General features: G+C 36.0%; 4 protein-coding genes across 7 annotated transcripts in view; 3 read left to right on the top strand and 1 right to left on the bottom strand.

Annotated features, from left to right (window-relative positions):
- Nucleotides 1–10,503, bottom strand: part of LOC114528261 (dedicator of cytokinesis protein 9-like) — a 20,861-nt gene extending 10,358 nt beyond the window's left edge. The window contains exons 1-21 of one of the 2 annotated variants that reach the window (XM_028549889.1): nucleotides 10,276–10,503; nucleotides 9,685–9,798; nucleotides 8,099–8,188; nucleotides 5,061–5,143; nucleotides 4,568–4,643; nucleotides 4,329–4,430; nucleotides 4,053–4,124; nucleotides 3,875–3,940; nucleotides 2,936–3,789; nucleotides 2,622–2,688; nucleotides 2,404–2,459; nucleotides 2,243–2,319; nucleotides 1,976–2,163; nucleotides 1,793–1,858; nucleotides 1,557–1,655; nucleotides 1,307–1,445; nucleotides 1,173–1,209; nucleotides 926–1,010; nucleotides 667–753; nucleotides 324–410; nucleotides 43–158 (exon numbers count right to left, since the gene is read on the bottom strand). In XM_028549889.1, the coding sequence (XP_028405690.1) occupies nucleotides 43–158; nucleotides 324–410; nucleotides 667–753; nucleotides 926–1,010; nucleotides 1,173–1,209; nucleotides 1,307–1,445; nucleotides 1,557–1,655; nucleotides 1,793–1,858; nucleotides 1,976–2,163; nucleotides 2,243–2,319; nucleotides 2,404–2,459; nucleotides 2,622–2,688; nucleotides 2,936–3,789; nucleotides 3,875–3,940; nucleotides 4,053–4,124; nucleotides 4,329–4,430; nucleotides 4,568–4,643; nucleotides 5,061–5,143; nucleotides 8,099–8,188; nucleotides 9,685–9,798; nucleotides 10,276–10,404 (2,690 nt within the window). In that variant the 5' untranslated portion in view covers nucleotides 10,405–10,503. Of the gene's footprint in view, nucleotides 1–42; nucleotides 159–323; nucleotides 411–666; nucleotides 754–925; nucleotides 1,011–1,172; nucleotides 1,210–1,306; nucleotides 1,446–1,556; nucleotides 1,656–1,792; nucleotides 1,859–1,975; nucleotides 2,164–2,242; nucleotides 2,320–2,403; nucleotides 2,460–2,621; nucleotides 2,689–2,935; nucleotides 3,790–3,874; nucleotides 3,941–4,052; nucleotides 4,125–4,328; nucleotides 4,431–4,567; nucleotides 4,644–5,060; nucleotides 5,144–8,098; nucleotides 8,189–9,100; nucleotides 9,420–9,684; nucleotides 9,799–10,275 lie in introns of those variants that run through there. The other variant, XM_028549890.1, reaches the window with a different exon arrangement.
- On the top strand, nucleotides 5,250–7,741 carry LOC114528263. The gene is made up of 2 exons (XM_028549891.1): nucleotides 5,250–6,286; nucleotides 6,769–7,741. Exons 1-2 carry the CDS (start codon nucleotides 5,658–5,660, stop codon nucleotides 7,712–7,714), a joined length of 1,575 nt encoding a protein of 524 aa, XP_028405692.1. The 5' UTR covers nucleotides 5,250–5,657; the 3' UTR covers nucleotides 7,715–7,741.
- LOC114528265 (transcription factor SOX-14-like) lies at nucleotides 9,533–19,939 on the top strand. 3 transcript variants are annotated; one of them, XM_028549893.1, is made up of 4 exons: nucleotides 9,533–9,646; nucleotides 16,655–16,689; nucleotides 17,833–17,941; nucleotides 19,046–19,939. In XM_028549893.1, exon 4 carries the CDS (start codon nucleotides 19,087–19,089, stop codon nucleotides 19,816–19,818), a length of 732 nt encoding a protein of 243 aa, XP_028405694.1. In that variant the 5' UTR covers nucleotides 9,533–9,646; nucleotides 16,655–16,689; nucleotides 17,833–17,941; nucleotides 19,046–19,086; the 3' UTR covers nucleotides 19,819–19,939. The 3 variants fall into 3 exon arrangements, with proteins under 3 accessions (XP_028405694.1, XP_028405695.1, XP_028405697.1); XM_028549894.1 differs by lacking the exon at nucleotides 16,655–16,689; XM_028549896.1 differs by lacking the exons at nucleotides 9,533–9,646; nucleotides 16,655–16,689 and having other exon boundaries at nucleotides 16,701–17,941; nucleotides 19,055–19,939.
- Nucleotides 11,964–13,340, top strand: LOC114528264 (QRFP-like peptide receptor). Its single transcript, XM_028549892.1, has one exon. It carries the CDS (start codon nucleotides 11,981–11,983, stop codon nucleotides 12,917–12,919), a length of 939 nt encoding a protein of 312 aa, XP_028405693.1. The 5' UTR covers nucleotides 11,964–11,980; the 3' UTR covers nucleotides 12,920–13,340.

Raw genomic sequence — 19,939 nt, 5'->3', positions numbered from 1 at the left:
TGAGACTAAAACTGGTACATAAACTAATATAATAATTGTTACCTGACAGTGTTCTTGGTCACTTCACTAAGTTTTGTAACAATCAGGACATGGAAAAGTTGATTTAATATCGTTGGAAGATATTCAATAATTAAACTGTTATCAGCAGCAAAGAGAAGCTAAAAAATAAAGACTCGAAATAAGAACTTGTCGTAAATACGCAATCCATCACGTATTCGGAATATCCCAACAACACTTGATATTAAAAGAAGATTCCGCGGTTGATGAGTATTTGTTTCAGACAAATTTTGATGTTTTAGGAGAATGTTTTGCCTCAACCTAACCTTTAACAGGTTCGAGGTTTCTCGTTCACTGGCCGGTGTTCCATCCGATTCTTGTAAATGACGAAACAAGCTGTCTATCTGCACATCCTTCAATAAAATGACACAGATACTGACATAGAATCTTTATTATTTAAGAATCTAGAGTTTTTGTGCTTTTGATGATTACCATTCTTACATTTCAACAATTTTAGTATAGGACAAAACGTTTGTAGAAAACAAAGAGCAAAGTGCAATAGAGGACTACAGTCACAACCAGTCACATGCCCACAGCGTGCATTAAAACTACATGTATATATTGCCTAAGAAATTTGGAGGGACTGTAAAGTGTTATTAAAGTGTGTACCTGTGTATGAACAGTGGAGACAACTTTAGTCGAGATTTTCAGAAGTGGCTTACCACCATCCAGCCATTTTACATCCGGCCCAATATTCTACATTTCAATCAATATACAAAATATCAAGAGTTATAAAAGCTTATCAAACTAGATTCACGAAGCCATAGCATTATTAGACAACGCCTAAAGCTGGCAAGAGCAAATCTGTCAGAGCAGATCTGCTACGAGAAAAGAAAAAAATGAAATAAATGTGATTTTGTGATCGTACCTTTCCTAATCCGCCAACACGGGAATTCAAATATCCATCAGGAGCTAAAGTTGCCACAGGAATGCTTAATTCTGAATGTGCAACCCTATAAGATATTAATTAACTCCGTTTAAATTAAAAACGGAAAGTATGTAAACAGAAACAGATATAATAGAAAAACGTTCTACACTTATAATGAACAAGACTCTCATAAAATATTTTAGAAATATCTGGATTGGGGTCTTACAAACTGCATTACTAGTCATACCTGCCATCTTTAAGAAGAGGCAACCAGGCGTATCCAACTAAATAAAAAATGACGGAAATTACTGCCCGCAATAATCACATCTTCTGCATGCATGCGCCTCCTCAATACACGCAACTTTACATGACGTACTATACCTTCAGACTCCACAGCAGCCTTTCCCCTTACAGACGCATTTGATCCACTTGCTGCCTTCTTCTGTTCACAACTTACGTGATGAAATTTGAAGAACAGATGATGTTTCTCGTGAACATGAACTGGTAAACAAATCTTGATCTGGCAAAAAAGGGCAAAACATTCTACTTTTTCAACTTTAATCAAATCATCCATCGATGTATAATGATTATTTGAAAGCTAAGATAGGAGTGATTTGGACAAAATACAAACCTCGTCATAAAATGTTGGATTCGTGCAATGATGAAGAACCGTAGTGTTTGCAGCTTTCGTGAAAGACGGAACTACACATCCACTCCGGTTGTAAATACACTAGAAAGAACAAGGAGTGTTATCCATTAACACTCACAGATTTCTTTCGTTAGGGGATATATAATTAGTATTTTTTCCGCACCAGTAGAGAAAGCATTTTGTAAACAACGAAGCCTTCACGACCTTAAATGCAGTACCTTTAATGGCGAAGAACCAAGACTGTCATATTCCTTGAACTCCACTGTGACAGCGATATTCCTTGCCTATGGCAAAATTAAAATGCAAATAACCAATTAAACATGTATGGCATTATACAGTAATAGTGACTAAGAAATGGCGCCTTCATTCAGAAAAATTTTTTTGTAGAATTGTATAAATACCTTGGAATAAACTTTCTGATTATTAAAATTCAACATCAGTGGATAGACGTAGAAGTTGTTAGTGTAGACCATATGCGGATGAACGGCGTCTGGAATGACGGGAACAAACTCCTGGACTTCCAGTGTTGGTTCAATTTTTATCTTATCATTGAATGGTCGCACTGGTAATAATGATGACGTCATAGAATCTATAGAAATGGGAATATGATATAGCGATGTGATAAGACAACTGTTCCAAAAGGAAATTGAAACGAGTTCAATCATTACTTTGAAGTTCTTTAGGCAAAGACGTCACATCAATTTTGATCGTTGCTGGAATAATTTGTTGCTTAAATTTCTCTTTCCTAGAAATTTGACCAAGGAACAAAATTAAAGGAGAATTAAAGGTTTTTTGGAATTGATCATATTCATAACAATTTGAAACCTACCCAGCCATATCTTCTAATAATTTCAGTAATTCATCGTCACTTAGTTTGCCACTATCCTGGTAAAATAACCAATTATAAAAAGATGAAGCACGATACAAGCAGATATATCTTTCTCGAACAAACGTACTACATAATTTCTAGGTGAAGACCTTTAGTCTGTTTCTTGCGTCTACAGGCCTACCAATATGATTGCTGCAACCCCTCATTTGAAAAAATACCTGTTTATAAACTGGTGACCATTCTTTTTCTTCATCCAAGTCACCTTGATTGTTTTTGAATAATGGTCTAGGGGCGGAAAACGATGATATAACGGTATAGCAAAGGTATGTGTTGTCCAAGATATAAAAGATTGAACCTCCCCCGCAAAATATGACGACGAATACAATCCACTGCAAACCTTGACATCATGGACATTCGTCATATCTTTCTAACTACAGTTTGATTTGGTTTGTTTGGTGTGATACATTCTAATAATCGTCGGGGGTGTCCACGATGGGTGTGACATGAAGTATCAGGTTGGTATATTTCTTACCTTGTTGCAAGTGCAAACGGCATCCTATATTTCGATAATGTCTGGCATGCTATTTCCGCACTACGGTAAGCTTTCGTCGCCCCTTTCTTCAAAGCATCACCTGATTTCATATATGGTTCTGTACAACTGGTTATTCCACCTTGAAGAACTTTCTCAATTCTCAACACAAGATATACGTCAGGGTGTGGGTATGTTACCGAAAATATTGCTTTCTTAGGAAAAGAAAAATGATGTTCATTCACGCCATTACTACCATTAGATACATTCTCAGGAGAAGGCAACATCTGTGAAACAATTGTGTCATTAACGTCACAATGAAAATCCTCAGAGATTTTCTTATTTTCTTTCACATCAAATAAAGCCAAGGTTATGAAGAATGGTTCAATATTCACTGAAGAAGAACTATCAAAACTGCGCGATAATCGAAATTTCAGATCACCACAATGCACTAGAAATCTTTTACCAAATCTCTCGTAAGGTAATCTAATCTGCTTAGTTTCTTCCGTAGTTTCATTCACATTAGGAGATAACGAACTTAACGAAAATATCTTATTTCTCCCCTCCTGACGGCGTTTGGCGTTCACCTGATCAGTTTCCCGGGCAAACTCCATCAACTCTGGATGTTTACTTTGTTTCAAACTTTCACGAAAATTCGTGTTTTTTAATACTTTATTCTTTCCACTAAACCATCCCCCAGAAGAAGCTGATTTTGATTTTCCTGTGGCCATATCTATACCAGTAACTTTACAGAGTACGCTTAGCCATGACTCCATTTCAGATTGTGTGTCCGCAACAAGGCTGTATATTTTGTCCTGAATACGTATCTCAAAACCATGCATCTTACCCCGGACGCCCTGTTAAAATAGAACTAAAGCATAAATCAACTACCATTACTCCACATCCAGGAAATAAACACAGATAATTTACATATTCACGCACCCTCGTGATTTCCGTGCATGCATCAAGGTATATAGATCCTTTCGCAGTGGAGTTCGGGTTGTCATCCTGTGTACATAATACGACAGATTTTGTGTTATCAGTGGTATACGTAAAGAGAGTAATGAACAAACATATATGGATACAAAATTTTTGCATTTAACAATAACATAATACATACCTTCCTATACTCCAGGACATATGAACCATCATTAGAAATTTCTTTTAAAGAGAACCATCGCCTTTTGAATGTCTAAACACAAGATATAGGATTATATTCTATAGCATACGTCCTTGATATGTATATCCACGCGTTTAATTTCTAATTTTTAGTTGTCAGTGATGTTACATCTCACTTATAATGCTATTAAAAATTATGATTTCTAATAGGATTCACTCATTAGTACTTCTTAATTATGCCATGCATATCAAAGTTTATTATAATATTAGTATCTACCTTGCCACTAAAGAGACCATCACTTTCGCTATGAAAGGGAGCTTTGTTTAGGTAGCCATGTTTTGCCAAGCCAACCTCCTTACGAGGAGACATGTACAATTCCTGCAAATTTCAAAATACCAATCAAGAAACATCAGAAGTACAATACTGCTACCAGAAAGATCTGAAACACCTTTGGACGAGCGGACAATGCGAGAGAAAAATGCCCAGTACACATGTATTTCGTAAAACAGACATACGGTGACATTTGTGCCTTCTTCTGAATCCAGATCAATTTCAAACTTCTGCTCCAAAAGTACAGTAAGATCAACATCTCTGAAAAATTTTAAAAAATGACATAAAGTGCCGACTAATACAGCTGTAGCTGTTTATTTAAATCTGTTGAAGAAATCCCGCCGTGGAGCATAGGCAAAAGACCCTGGTACGAGGTTGGCGCTACAGCTAGACATAAGACATATAGATCCCTCTTTGCTATAGAAGGTGTATATAAGTCTGCAGTAAAAACTCTGTATTTCACACTGGAACTCACCGGCAATATCTATTTAAGTTACAGAATAGGCAATGCGTACCATGCATGCATGCACGATGTATTTAATATGTAAACAAGAAAATTTTTAAATATTTATAAGGATCCTAATCAACAATAGTATATTCCGCCATCAAGCTGAGGCGAAGAGGAAAGAAAGGAAACAAACCAACAATAGAAATATCATTAAACTGTAAAATAATTACTTGTATAACTGGTTGTAGCTGCCACTATATTGGGAATATTTATTTTCAATTGTCTGCCAGTTTGATGTGTACGTCTTTATGCACTAGAAATGGAAACGAAATATATTTCATAATCCATAGACTTGTTCTGGGAACAAAACACCGGACAAAATATCCGTGTTAGGAATGTGGGGTGATTTTTGCGTTCCAGGACCGACCTCCGTTGTATTTGTATTTGATTGTAAAAGTGAAGTTTTTTATTAGGTGTATCCAGCCTACATATTTAATTTAATATTTAATTAATGTTTGATTGGGCGTATTACAAGCAAATGCAAAATTTTAGTAGAACAAATGTCATTTCGACGAATATTTCGACGAGTGTTGTAAGCCGCAAGCCAGTAATTGGGAGAATCTGGTGTTTTTGTAGCTTCCTAGGATTTGCGTGCTGTGCTTTTTCCGACAAAGGAAAGGAAAAGTTTAATTTCAAATAGAGCTACGGTCCAGCACGTGTGAAAGAGCGAAAGAGAAATAAATTAAGTTATAACATAAAAACAGATATTGAATAGAATTGAAATTGTCTTGAAGACGGATACTGCAGTGAAGCACTTGGTTTCAATAATGATTCTGGAGGAACTAGTAGGCGGTATCCTATCGCTCTGCTCGAGTTTGGCAACACCAACACCGCCAATTTCACGAGAACATGAAGGACAAATGAGATTGATTTTTGAAGACAGGTATGAAGAGAATGACGAAGTTTGCGATGGTTTAATACATCTTGAGTACGAGGAAGAACCCGAAGCCGAGACACCATATTATGAAGATGCGTTTGTTGCATGGCAAACTAAAGAACAATCTAATCGTAGAAACCTCTGCGAATCATTCAAACGAAGCCTTGAAGCAAATATTGGTTTAATTGCGGTGGTGTTTATATTAGGCATACTCGTAATTGGACTTGTTTTTGTGGATTTCAATACTACCGATTCTTGTATTGAGTGGATACGCTATCAATACAGAATACCTGAAAATATACGAATCTTGAAAATGGTTGGAATGTCTCTTCAATTATTTCCGCTATTTGCTTGGTTTCCGGCATGTATAGTCATGTTATGGGGTTTCAGAGAATTCAAAAAGAACTACTTATCTGGTTTACTGGTCTGTCAGGTAGTGATAGGGTCGATAAGCTGTGTTTATAGAATTCTGATGATTGATACCAAAAGATTCACAGTATCCGAAATCAATTTAAATAGGTAAGTAAAAACAATGGTTAAAACTATAGACTGACTATCCAATTCTTCTTAATCAGGTGCTCCTCTTCTCATGCGTCGAACGTAATTAGCGAATAAATCATCTGATCATGCGCAGTTCAGATTTTCAGTAATGGCGTTTTAAAGATAAACCAAGATCAGAAGTACATTGCAGGGCGCTCTGTCGCTCTAGAAACACGAGATGTTTTCTTGAACGTTTGTCAAAGTAGGTGATCCAGATGCACTAAACTCCAACAGCAATCGTTTCTTTGCAATTAATTTGCAACATTTTTCGAAAAAAACTTTCTTTTAGGGAGACTGATTTAGATCTACGTTTGCATGATTACGCCGCTCTAACGACGGTCCTACGACGGTCCTACGACGGTCTTACGACGGTCTTTGGTCGCATGAAAAGAGTTTTGGGGCATGAAGAGAGCGACGTTTGAACTAGGTATAGGCCTTAAATAAATTATAATTATTTTCAGGTTGCCTGTATATGCCTTATTTGTCTTCTCAATTCTCTGTGGTGCTGGTCTAGTTGCTTGGAAATTCAAGAAAAACAACCCGGAAACATCTTACAGTTTGTTCCATATTTTTTTCATTCTTTCGTTTGCTTTCCTGGCTTCATGTTTAATTGCTTATGTCTACGCATTTTTTATTAATAAATACTTCAAGAAAACAGAAAGCAAGATTCAAAAAGCCATTATCGCCGCAGGAACACCAGGGTTAATTTTGCCTATAACCGCCACTGCAAAGTTCATAATTCTGAGAAAGAGCTCGGAGATTATTACACCTGATCGTGCTTTTGTATTGTGCTATTTTCTACGCGGGGCCTCGATCGTGCTCTACCGAACGATGCAGTCAGATTTTGAAAATATATGGCTTTTCGTTGGTTTGTCACTTTTACACGGTGTCTCAAATGTTCTCAGTAAGGCAACGCTTGGTCTTCGTATAAAAATGTGGAAGTTTTTCATTTATAAATGTCTCAACAAGACTTGCTGTCAGCCAAGACTAGAGGTGAAACCTCAGAACTCACCGCGTATTCGCCGACTCAATGCAGATCTTGAAATTCAGAATATCTTATTCGAGTACACCACAATTATCTTAGTTCAAGCATATTTATCATGTTATCTTGTCATGAACTTTGACACTGCACCGTGGCCTATTATTAAAAGTTCTTTAATCAGAACAGCAATAGGTTTGGCTACGGATTTTTTATTCAACATGGTGTCAGTGTCAATCCAAATTCACGTCTATGACATTCCAATGAGAATGGTTTGGTTTAAACATTGGCGATTCCATGTGGTTGTTAATGCGTTTATAATGATTATAATAATATCGTATTTTGGTCCATCGCTTGTCAGCGTATTCCCAGGAAAAAATTATATTTCTGGAGATTTAAAACTTAGAAATTGTACATCAGTATTTTAGGCTCTTAATCCATTTTATGGATGCTATGTGAATGAACTATAGTCTTTAGAAACCAATTTTCAAAATAAGTCATACTAGGTAGATCCTTATTGAATGTACACAAAATTCTCAGAAGTTTAATAGCTGATGAAACATTTCTCAAATTGTGACATGAAAATTAACTTATTTATTAGCTATATAACAGTCTAGAGGGCCACCACACCCTTCCCATTGCACCCCTCCCATCGCACCCACTGCACACCTCCCATCGCACCCCTCCCATCGCACCCTTCCCACTGCACAATTTGCAAGTTCTCTTTGTGAATCATCAATCTCAGAACTTTGAATTGCCAAAAATATAAAAAATACAGGATACTATTATATATGCCAACATGCAATACTTACCTCTTTCACAAATAAACGCTGTGCTTCAGATTTGGCAGTTCTTGGAACACTGCTATATTCTGTTCGAATGTCAAGAGGAATATTCACTACCTAATAAAAAAATATTAAAATGTTTATTTTGATGGTCACCTAAGTCGGCACACAGTTCTATGCAACAAGTGTATATGTTTCACCAAAATTTATTTTTTAAAACTCCTGAACTTTTCAACTATGACAAAAAGTTTCACTGCAGCCTTGACAATTTTCAGGAAAAACTGAAAAACACAGGTAACTATACTGTAGTGTGTTTTTTCACATACTTAAATGTTTCTAGCATTTGCTCTGAATAAATAAAATAAGAGCTGTCTAGAGCTTCATGTCTAGAAAACATGGCCGAATATTCAAACATGTATTACAGCTGGCAACGATCAAATGCTGTTTTTATTTGGTTGAGAGGGGTCAGCTAAGGAACTTATGGGTCAGGTAACAAATATGTACTTGTAACCTGTGTTCTTCCTCTCCTTCCATTCTCTCCCCCTGTGGGTACTTGTATTTCCTTTCCCACATATTATTGGGGCAGAAGCTTTTTTAGTTTGATCATTTCTTAATATTTGGCTTTGCTATATCCTACATGTTTAGCATTCCTTCTCTTTTAGCATATTCTTATCACCTTTAGTCTAAAATGCCTACATATAGGATAGCCTTTCTGCCATTAGCATTGTATTATTTATATTTTATATTCTACATATATACAGAGTTTTGAAGCCTGAATACATAATTTTTCAACACATAATTTCCCTATTTTACTTATAATTTTCTGAAAATCAACCTAATAGAAAATACAGACTTTTTAATGTTGAACAGAAAAAGATTTGGAAACCAGAGTAATGCTGTTTTGTCTAAGTCATGTCTGAGGCTTTGTTTTCATCGTTTTGATAAATCCTAACTAAAGACAAGCTTACATAATAATTCCTTATTCATTCCTGAATATCTACTGTGTAAATCATTGGATTTTAAGCTTACTTGTACAGCACTATTTTCCATTTCCCAGATTCTTAAAACAGAGTATTCTGTACTCATATCACATGAAACAAAGCCATGATCATATTTGACTTTATCATAAAATATTAATTATGACAAAATGACAAATATGCATAAAGTTGTCAACTAGGTTTCATTGACCACATTTTATTGACAAAGTGGAGATAAGTGGTGAGAAAGTCACATGTGATGGAGTTTTGTTTACATTTTTTGTGTTTTTGGCTCAGATTACACCATGTTACAGATACTTTTAATACACTTGAAGGAACATTTTTCATTAACGATCTTGACTTCTGATTGTTACAATATGATGCGTCATTTGCAAACGTTAAGATGCCTAGGGTATTGTTGTTCCATTCTGATTCAAAACAAGCAGCTTGCATTAGTTGCATATACATTAGTGCAATTAGCAAAGCCTATTCAAGTATTTGAATACGGAATAAATATGAAACCTTTACGAAACGTTGTTGCTAAGGATTTTAAATACAGCTCTCGAACCAATCAAGTCGAAAAAGTAAAGCCTGAAATGTATGTATATAGCATAATCTGATAATCCTAACACTTACCAAATTATCTTCGGGTATTTTCAGTAGGTTTTGATGTGGGTCACCATTTATTAGCAATTTTTTGGCAGCCAATTCCTTTTCGTATTGAATTGGCTGAATACCTTTAATAAGTTCCTGAAAGAATAAAAATTATTCCTGGGAAAAGTTGCATTTACAATTCGAATAAAATGAAATCGGTGGGGTATCAGTCTATTTATTTTCGTAGCGAGATTGACCCATACTATTTACACAAGTTTGTAAGATGGTCTTTTGCTGGCGCTATATTATAAAAACAATCAAATAACCAAACGTCCGAAACAAATGACTTCGAAGGCTTCCTAAACTTAGCACATCAACTTTTAATTCTGATCAAATTGTCACCTGAGACTCGGTTGAGCGAGTTCTCGTAATTCAGATTGGCAATCACTGATCTAAGATAATAGCCGCATAATGCGACAGATTTAAATATTAGTAGCATTATTTCAACATTCGAAATTAATGGAATGACAATAAAGCCCTGGAGAAAACTCAAGCATATAATAAACTGGACTTTTCACTTTTGCAGTACTCAGTAGTCAGTAGGCTGACAGTAGTTTTAATAGCAAAACATACCGGAAAAGTCTTAAATTGCAGAACATCTACGTCTGTGGTTATAATCTTTCTCAAAGCAGCCGTATTTGGTGAGCCACTTATACTGTCTCTGTCTTTCTTGTGAATTCGACCAGGTTTTATATCAGACATTTTGTTCAAATATGGTCATCAGTCATCACAACTCCAGACAAAACCTCGCCATTTTCTTTAATAATGAAGGGCTTTAAACTTCCGGGGGTTGTTTCCCGGGAACATATTACCCCCTACCTGCGAAACCGAGTATTGATTTGTCGCGTCATAGATTTGCGCCCGGTTTCCACTGTTAAAACACAGTCGAAGTTCCTGTTATCACAGTCGGAATTTCACACCGGCTAGTTCCTGTCGTTATTTCTTTGTGAGCTACGAAACTCCTGGATGGGCCCGACTACAACATAACGGGAGCCTGAACCTGAAAAAAATAGGAAGCAGCTTAACATGAAACTTTGGGACCCATCGACTGCACATGTGCGGTATTCCACGGCATTGCTGGATTAGGCGCCACCTCTCTCTAATATACAACAAAAACAGTGAACAAAACGCAGAAATGCTCACGAAAGCAAGCTAAAGAAATTACAGGCCGAAGCCATGGTCTGTAGACTTCAGGGGCCGTAACTGGGAGGGGGCATATTCATCTTATGACCAACTGATTTCTTTTGAAAACCAACTGAATTCTATTTTTCCCACGGTATGTATGCATGAGTAAATGATATACCGGTCCAGTTTCGGCCCTCGGTTCACCAGACCACCACCGCTGAAGCCCGGGCGAGTGGGTTTAATTGGGTCCGCTTTCGTTGTTTTGGTTTGCGCAAGATCCAAAGATATGGTTCACTCAATAGATTAGATGCAAGATATATAACACGTAGGGTATACATAGAGCTCTTTTATAAAAGTCAAAACTTAGTTCAACTTGCGGGCACTATTTGCCTTGCCTTAGGTCCAACATATCATTTTCACGATATTCTGTCCAAAAACGCCAATGATCAAGATACGGCCAGGTATAACTTGGGATACTAATATACTATCACTCTGCTTGGTCAACCTGCTTCGCGGAGAAAGTTATCAACTGCTTACTAACAATCACAACTGCTAAATCCTGTGAAATAGAGTCACGATGAAGTGGGATTGAATTCTATTCAGTATCAATATTGCAACAACCAGATCTTTTTAGCCGTGTCCATCCAGTTTGCAACAGATTCAGTAACATCTCACATTTCATGCTAAAGTCAAAACCTGACTCATGCAGTCAGTCAGTCTGACTGAGAACACTTTTGTTATGAAGGGCAACAAAACATGCAGGAAAAAATTATGCAACTAGTTCTGAACCGCTCTGTTCACAAAGTAATCTTTTAACAAAAACAAAATTAAAACGCATTTCAGATACCTGCATTTTATAGCAATATTACTAATAAATATTACATTTATCACAGAGTCGAAACTGGCTAATCAACTGAGCATTCCGTTGCACGAAGAGAAATCATTAACTCGCTTAATACCCTACTTTATCTACTTTATCATAAAGAAGATGTCTTTATCATTGTTGTTTGCATGGTATTGCCAGTCCTCGTTATCGCTATTATAAAAACACTATAGGGCCATTAGTGAAGACAAAAAAATGCAACGTTTCTCTTAGGAACCGTTCATACTTTATAGTAAACACATGCAGAGTCTTCATGAGTAACGAGACAGAATGGTGTGTGTACATTTCAGATATGATCATTCCTTGGCTTACATCTTCCTCTTATTATCTGTGCTATTATTTGGACTACTGGCCAATGTTTTACTATTGGCAACATTCTCTGATAACAAACCGACCAGTCTGCGTTTGAATCCTAGTAATATGTATATTTGCAACATGGCATGTACTCAGGTAATCGCGACATTTTCTGCAGTACTAACCATAGATAACGTCTTACAAACTTGGACTACTGGACAATTCACGTGCAAGATTACTTTCTTTATCTTACAAGCCAGCTATCAACAGGTTGCATTCATTTTACTGATCCTACATCTTCAGGAGTTAATCAGGCTTAAACATGTCAAATGTTATCAAAGATGGTCCATTTTAAAGCACTGGAAGAAGATTATGGTAATAACGTGGCTTCTTATATTGACATGTAACACTCCACAGTTATTCTATCAAGAAGTGCAAAGGTGTGCAGATGAATCCCCAAAGTCAGGAGTAGAGACGTTGGTCTGCGGTTGTGATCATAATTCGTTTTCATACAAATTGCACCGGGCATACACAATAACTTTGTACATTATTAAATTTCTCATCACTCTTGGTTTAAATATTATCATTCGACGGACACTTAATTTTATGTCATCAAATACAACAGCTTCATCATCGACAGGAGGAAACGTCATTTTGCTGCGAAAGAGAGAATATACATTAAAAACACTTTCAATGCTGTTCATACTAAATTTTGTGTTAGCCTCGCCACAGATAATCTTAGAGTTTTTTCATGACTATGAGATCCCTGGCTCAAGCACAACATCCTATATATGGTTGCTAGTTCAGTTTTTGTATTTCAGTCGTTATTCTTGCTGTTCAATTGCCTATATTATCATGGACAAAAAGTGTCTTCAAAATGCCAAGGAGATCGTGAGGTGTATTTGTTTATATTAGGAAAATATTTGACTGCAGTTTAATAGTTGTACTTTTCCAGGTTGTACGTATACACTATATACGGTCGAGGGGCATCGTGGTTGTGCGCAGTTGTGTGCGCACCGTTAATAAATTCATCTAAATTCACTACATGTGGTCTTCACCACATCATGTCATCTGACCTCACTATCGTGGTAATCGTGCGAAAACAAATGCAGTGTTTGAGGAGTATTTGGGAAATCACTTACACATGGGTTACATCAAAACGCCTACAAAATAAGGAACGAGAATTCAACTATTATTCCATTGACAATTTGCGATGGTACATTCAGATTCAGTAATTTCAAGAGTATTTGAAATATATTGTTTGTCAGGTTTTGCTTCGATTTAAAGGTGATTTTATCCAGTAGCCTAAAAGAGCAAACTTTAGCATCGCATCGCATTGTGGCTGTGCGCATTTCCATGCGCATTGGTCGGCAATAGATCATGGTGATCACGCACAAATCTGCATCCACGGTACATACCTGCCAGCGGTGTTTCGCGGGCTGTGAAAACAATGAGCTCTATATATGCACGGTTATTTGTGATTTGCAGCATTCTGGGAATGTTATAAAGAGTGCCCCGAAAAATGGGACCTGCGTATGTAGTAATTATGCATTAAAACCAAATCAGCAAAAGAAACATTTTTCAGGGCACCCTGCATGTAAACACATGCATCGTGAATAAAAAACTATATTGAGTTTGAGGCACCAGCAGGTCGTACTATACTAGCAGGTTGTTCACCATTCAAGGTCAAAATCCCAATGACCTCATTTCTGTTCATTTTATTCCCATATCCATATGCTATGACAAACTGTTCAATTGCACTCGTTATAACAAAAATTTTGATGAGACAAACTAATGAAGAAATTGACCTTTAACTCGGAACCGGTAAAAACATGCGAGATTTTAATGACCTCGTCCCAGCCGATTGCTCGTGGCCAACAATAACAAATTAACAATAACATGTCATTCAATGCTATTCTCGTACCCAGTGTCCTTCTTACACCGGCACAGTCTCTGGGTACAAGAGTGTGTGCCATGTTCAATCGTCATTTATATGCATTAATTTAAATACAGAAAAAATTAAAGAAATGTTCATTATATGTCGCATCCGCCTGCCTCATTTTCTCAAAAATATCCATAAAACCGGATTATGGATTTCCCGGCCGATTTTCCGACCGATACACATTAGGTTTTTTAAGTTTAAGACCATGCAAGGCCTTATTCGTCATTTAACTAGAATAGAGTACTGATATATAGACTGATTCACTACTTATAACTTATGGTCTTATTCACTATCTTTACTATATCCCATAATACCTTGATACCTTAGCTATATAGATGCATGTTTATTCATCGAGATTCGAGACTAAGGATTCTTTATCTAACTCAGAGTTTTAAATGAGAAAACAAACACTAGAACTAAGACATATCTACAGAGATAAATTCGTCTGTGTGTACGTTGGAAAAGCATACTTTTTTTTGTAACACGATGATTAGGCATCAAGTATTCTGGCAAAGCATTATGGTCTTAGTTGTTAAATAATGCCATGAACTGCCACAACGGGTGTATAAATTCTATTGTCAAATAACAAAATAGAAATTAAGGCATATAAAGCTATATATTGTGCACGTCCGTGCACTTTTTCTTCAACAATGAGGGCAAAGACGTTATTTAAATTATGTTCCAGATAACACCACGAATAAGATTTAGGCTTGAATTGTAGTAATGCTCCTTCTATTCATCCCGATCAACTCATTAGGTATCTTAACTGAAATCGACGGAAGAGAAACTATAATCGGGATACAAATTTAAGGTGGAGGATATATATTTTGTGATCATTTAATAGTGTCGGTTAAATAAGAATGATGTTTATCAATATATTTATCTTTATTCATATATTAGTAAATATTGTTTGCTCTAAATATTGTCTCCGAACTGAGATAAGAGCTTTCAAAAGCGCGAATATAAAATACTTTTTTGCGGTTGAAAATTATTTGGCGAAGACTGCATGCATTTGTGTTTCAACGCAGGATACGCCCGCAACAATAAAAAATACAGGTAACTTTTTGACGACTAAAATTTAACACAAATTTGTCAAATGATCGCCATATATACAGTGCTTGCTTTTGTTATATTTTCAACCAGACGTTATATATGTTCGAAATATATATCGCATTGCCTGCAGGTGCTCACAACTGCAACTGGAACAATTAAAAAACTCTGTTTTGAAAACACTATTAAAGCTGACTTCATTACATTACACTAATCATTTCAGTTTGTCGGCATACTTTTTCAATGTTCCTTTATCCAGGAAGAATCTCGTAGTTAATTTCTTTAATTTCTGGATCGGATATGAATTCTGTTTCTAGTGTATGCATGTATTGCCAAAAGGGATTGAAAAAATTAACATCCCTTCTAAGACGCTTTCGCAGTTGGCAATATTCTAAGAGTTATGGCAAAGCTATTGTTTTTATCGCTATCAGAAGTAATTCAAATAGTTCCCACTTCAATTTTCGGTATAAATTTTTAATGCAATGCTTAGTTTTAAAAGAAAAGCTAATTTGTTTGGCGGAACCGCGTAAGAAATCACTTAACACCTTACAATACGTTGACAGTTTTGGCTTTGCTATGGAGTTTTTGTTCCTTAACTCCCGCCACAAACATTGTACTTAGAAAATTTCCACGCTGTTGTTGAGCATTTACATCATGAAAACCATTAGGACAACCACATGCTTGATCTACATATATATATACCTAGACACACATGCATAGACATTGAAATTATCACGAGTTCATAAATGTAAATGGGATTGGATATAAACGTTCAATCTTCATGCATGCTTATCGTTTTATCAAGTGTGAAAGTACGCAACCTTTTAACGCTGAGAATTGGATAAATATCGTCCACAAGATAGATGGAGCATTTTCACAAATTGATATATTGATTGTTCTGAGTATATTATACTCCTTACATGCATATCAAACGGTGTATTTATATGAATTCGTTTTTGTTATAATTATTTCCTTTCCATAAGAATTATATAATCATTTAAGCCATTTCTTTTGAAGCATATATATTGCTACGCCTATACATGCGGATTCATTCTGGAAATATAGTATATACTTGCTTTCTCTAATACTCCGCGCGCATGTGGCACTATAGTATAGTGCCACTATACACGATTTAGCGTAAAAAATATTCTCGTATATACGCCGCAAAGATTGTAAAATCTTTCTAAAACATATTAAATTTCCCTCGCATGCATTTACAGACGATTCCCTTTTAAAAAATAGCCTAGCCGTGTTTTTTTACAACCAAGTATATATATTTTACAGGCAAATAAAGGAATTATTTTGAGGAATTAAACTTAACAGTTGGACGTAAATTGCTGAATCGCATATGTTCCCCTAGTTTACACAATATATTTTAATGTTATGACAGCTAAAATTATACTTTCCAAATAATATATCTACATCAAATTTTTAGTATTCTCTCGAAGTTTCTTTATTCGAGGATATCTGGGAAAATATTGAGACTGACATATCTAAAGCCGTCTTTGGATAAAATGCTCCAAAAGTAGTATATGATGATTGTCTTCAGCTCAATAATTCCGCCCATTTCCTACCCGGGGAGATAGCAAAACAAAAGTTTATTTTCAAATGCAGGAAACAGCTTGTCGTCAGTTTTGTCTTTTTATCTTCTCTCTTAGTTTGATACCAATGTTCCACTCGACGGGCAACAAAGGTAATAAAAAAACTAAAACTAATTTACCGACTAGACAAATGTATTTCTTATTCAAGAGCAATATAAATTGATGCCATCTCTAAAGACTAAAGTTCTCTGGTGGAAGTGCATGATAGATCGCGATCTTTGAACCAAAGCAAAACAAATGAACAGAACTAAATGTTGCATGAAGTGGAGTGCATATCATTGGCGGACTGTAAGCATTGTTATGTAAAATTAAGTTCTCATAATTGATCAACTGTCGGTCCGGTTCAAGCAATATATATACAGACAAAATAATATAACATACGAACCGTTCTTTATGTTAATATACAATATTTGATATATTATATGTTAATAAAACCTGGCTACTTTTAGTTTAATATAACGCCACGGCGGGTTCATTGATCTGAGCCGCCGAGAAGTTTTACATTGAGATGTTAGCTGAATGTGGTTTAAACAAGCAAAACAAATTGTCTACTTATTTCTATACAATTTGTTCACATCATTTATTTTGTGGCTTGTGGGATTTTAGTAACGACATGTGAATACAATGTGGTGTAACAATGAGCAAAAAACTGAACAAAAAGTAATAATGTTGTCGGTAGTAAACACTTTACTCATGTTTGTGCAATTTGTTATTACACTTAAATTTTCGACCAATCAAACTACAACCTACGGTATTTGCAGCGAAGCATGTCTCAAAATCGGTCTACTTTATCACTACTGCTTACTTTCTTCAAGCATTCATTTTAATTTTTGGAAATGGTGTAAAAATGCAATATATCGTATTCCTGAAGAATGAATATAGATGATCATAAAAGATCGAAAGATTTCCAATTACGACTTTGCTGTTATTTTAGGCAATTCGCGGATTCGGGTCTATTTTGCTCGAAAATTAGCCAGCAATAGAATGGTGGACGGCTCCCACCCCTAGCAAATTAAAATATTTGTCATTGTGTGCGATGCATGAATTTGATTTGATCACGTTTTCAGGTTTTCACTTTGATCTATGCCGAAAGCACCGACTGGCATTCATTTAATGCGCTGAAGCGGCGTAGATCACAAGTGCAGAGATCATTGCTTGGCAGACAACTGTACGAGGCACTCGGCAAACACAGAAAGTCAGCCGGGTCAACTCAAACTTCATATTTATTTTAATAGAAAGACAGGAAGACTAGAAGAAAGGATTACAAGCTTACACAGATCATATTTCCGTACGACAACTTTAAGTGCTTGTCAAAAAGCTGACTGACTCCGTGCGAAAAACCAGGTAAACTTTACTGAATTTATTTTAAAAGTTTGGTTTGTTATTATGTCTATGTAATTGTTCCTTGAGGAAACATAGTGTGTATAATAAGGTAATCGGGGGCTGAACATGTGTAAATGCCGTCAAATATATCTCTCTTACTATAACAGTGTTACTGCATGGGCTTGGCCCTGGATTTTCTACTGGTTTCACCGCAGTTGCTGTGTCACCTGACACTGCATTTATTGAAGCGAAATAATTTTTCAAGTCATGCATTCTTCTTAATCTTCAAGTTGGTCTCAGTGACTCAAGGGATAAAATGCCAAGCGTGCACAGACATAACACAAGTCTTCTTTACTGTAATTTAAACTGTTATATTTGAAATCAAGTCAAATCACGTTCGTGACAATTAGACTCTTTCTTATTCTAGTGCCAGCAATGATAACTTTCGGCCGAAACGTGCAATAAATTGAAGAAGATAAAAAACACAATACCCAACTAAGCCTATGATGCAAATTCAAATTGTGCTTGTGTAAACTTCAGAGTTTCCCCACTGGTGCTTTGCAGTCTCTAAATATTTTAGCAAAATAAAACACACAATTTGAACACATGCAGCATGCAAAGCTAAATTTAGCCCTCGTATAAATGTCACACGTACATGAGCAACGCTGGCTTGTGAAATACGCTATCTATCACATAATAACAAGTCTACTCAGTTCTATATACGGCCATATGCTCCAATAACTTATCACTGGACGCATCAACAACAACTGAGAAAATTCCTCATGACAACATGGATTTGTTAAATGTAAAACAACTGACTTTTTGATATGTAAAATAAACTGATAAAGACTTAAGCCCCGTCGGTTTAGGAGAGCCAATAAACCTCTGCTATAAAAACTGAAAAACATTTTCGCAAATGATAAATAATATATCCACTGTTATATAGCATAGTTCATACGGTGATACAATTCATTTGCCTTTATGCCAAAAACTCTATACATATACTTCACGGAATATACTATTACAGTATGCAGAGGAAATAATTTGTTAACTAGTTCATACACAAATGAGCGATTTTCCTACTGAAAAACCTGCCATTGTTGAAATGAATCCATAAATTGTCAGTTATTTTAGGTCTCAATTCTATAAAGAAAAGAGATTTGAAAATGGCTTCGAAACCAGAAAACCATATTAAACGTCCGATGAACGCTTTCATGGTTTGGTCCCGTGCAGAGAGGAAAAAGATGGCGGAAGAGAATCCAAAGATGCATAACTCAGAGATCTCAAAACAACTTGGAGAATTATGGAAAGAATTAACAGAAGAAGATAAGCGGCCACATATTGAGGAAGCTAGACGACTACGAGCACTTCACATGAAGGAACATCCTGATTACAAATATAGACCACGACGAAAACCAAAATCATTGCTGAAGAAAGACCGTTACGCATTTCCGTTACCGTTTCAACCTATCCTTGATCCTTTAACCAAATATCCCACACTTAGTCTTTCTTCTGGAAGACCTTTTATGTCGCCTGAATACACTCAAACAATGAAAGCAAGGTCATTCATGGCAACAACGTCAACTAACAGTAGAATTGAATCAAATTTTTCTCAATATGCTGCATATGACACGAACATAGCAGCAGCTCGACCAGAACTTTTGTCAACATCTCCTTACTATTCACCCTCTATATATCCTAGCATGACATCACCGTCAAGGCTGAATCATTCAGCTATAATTCCATCGTCTCCAGTCAATTCAAACTCAGCACCACATACACACACGCATACACATAATGGAGGACCCAATTCATCAGGAGGACAGTATGCTGTTCCTTGTAACTGCCCTGCATGGCCTAATCCTGGGGGAAGACCCGTTGCTTATGTTTTATTGTAAATAATGGACATGCAGAGAGTAAAGTATAGCTATAAATAGTCTTTATAGACTACACCTACTTGTATATATATATAAATATATATAAAATATTGTATATGTATATAAATACACTTGTACATAT

This window comes from Dendronephthya gigantea, unplaced genomic scaffold, assembly GCF_004324835.1.
Source record: "Dendronephthya gigantea isolate DGI-Jeju-01 unplaced genomic scaffold, DenGig_1.0 000048F, whole genome shotgun sequence".
Classification (NCBI taxonomy): domain Eukaryota; kingdom Metazoa; phylum Cnidaria; class Anthozoa; order Malacalcyonacea; family Nephtheidae; genus Dendronephthya; species Dendronephthya gigantea.
Note: the sequence above shows the minus strand (reverse complement) of the source record. Positions and strands in the feature narration are given on the sequence as shown.

Excerpts from the sequence above, each read along its gene's own strand:
- LOC114528263 (XM_028549891.1), top strand. The coding sequence starts at position 5,658 with ATGATTCTGGAGGAACTAGTAGGCGGTATCCTATCGCTCTGCTCGAGT. Across the intron at positions 6,287-6,768 it reads TCCGAAATCAATTTAAATAG|GTTGCCTGTATATGCCTTAT; the intron begins GTAAGTAAAAAC and ends AATTATTTTCAG.
- LOC114528265 (XM_028549894.1), top strand. The coding sequence starts at position 19,087 with ATGGCTTCGAAACCAGAAAACCATATTAAACGTCCGATGAACGCTTTC.
- LOC114528264 (XM_028549892.1), top strand. The coding sequence starts at position 11,981 with ATGGTGTGTGTACATTTCAGATATGATCATTCCTTGGCTTACATCTTC.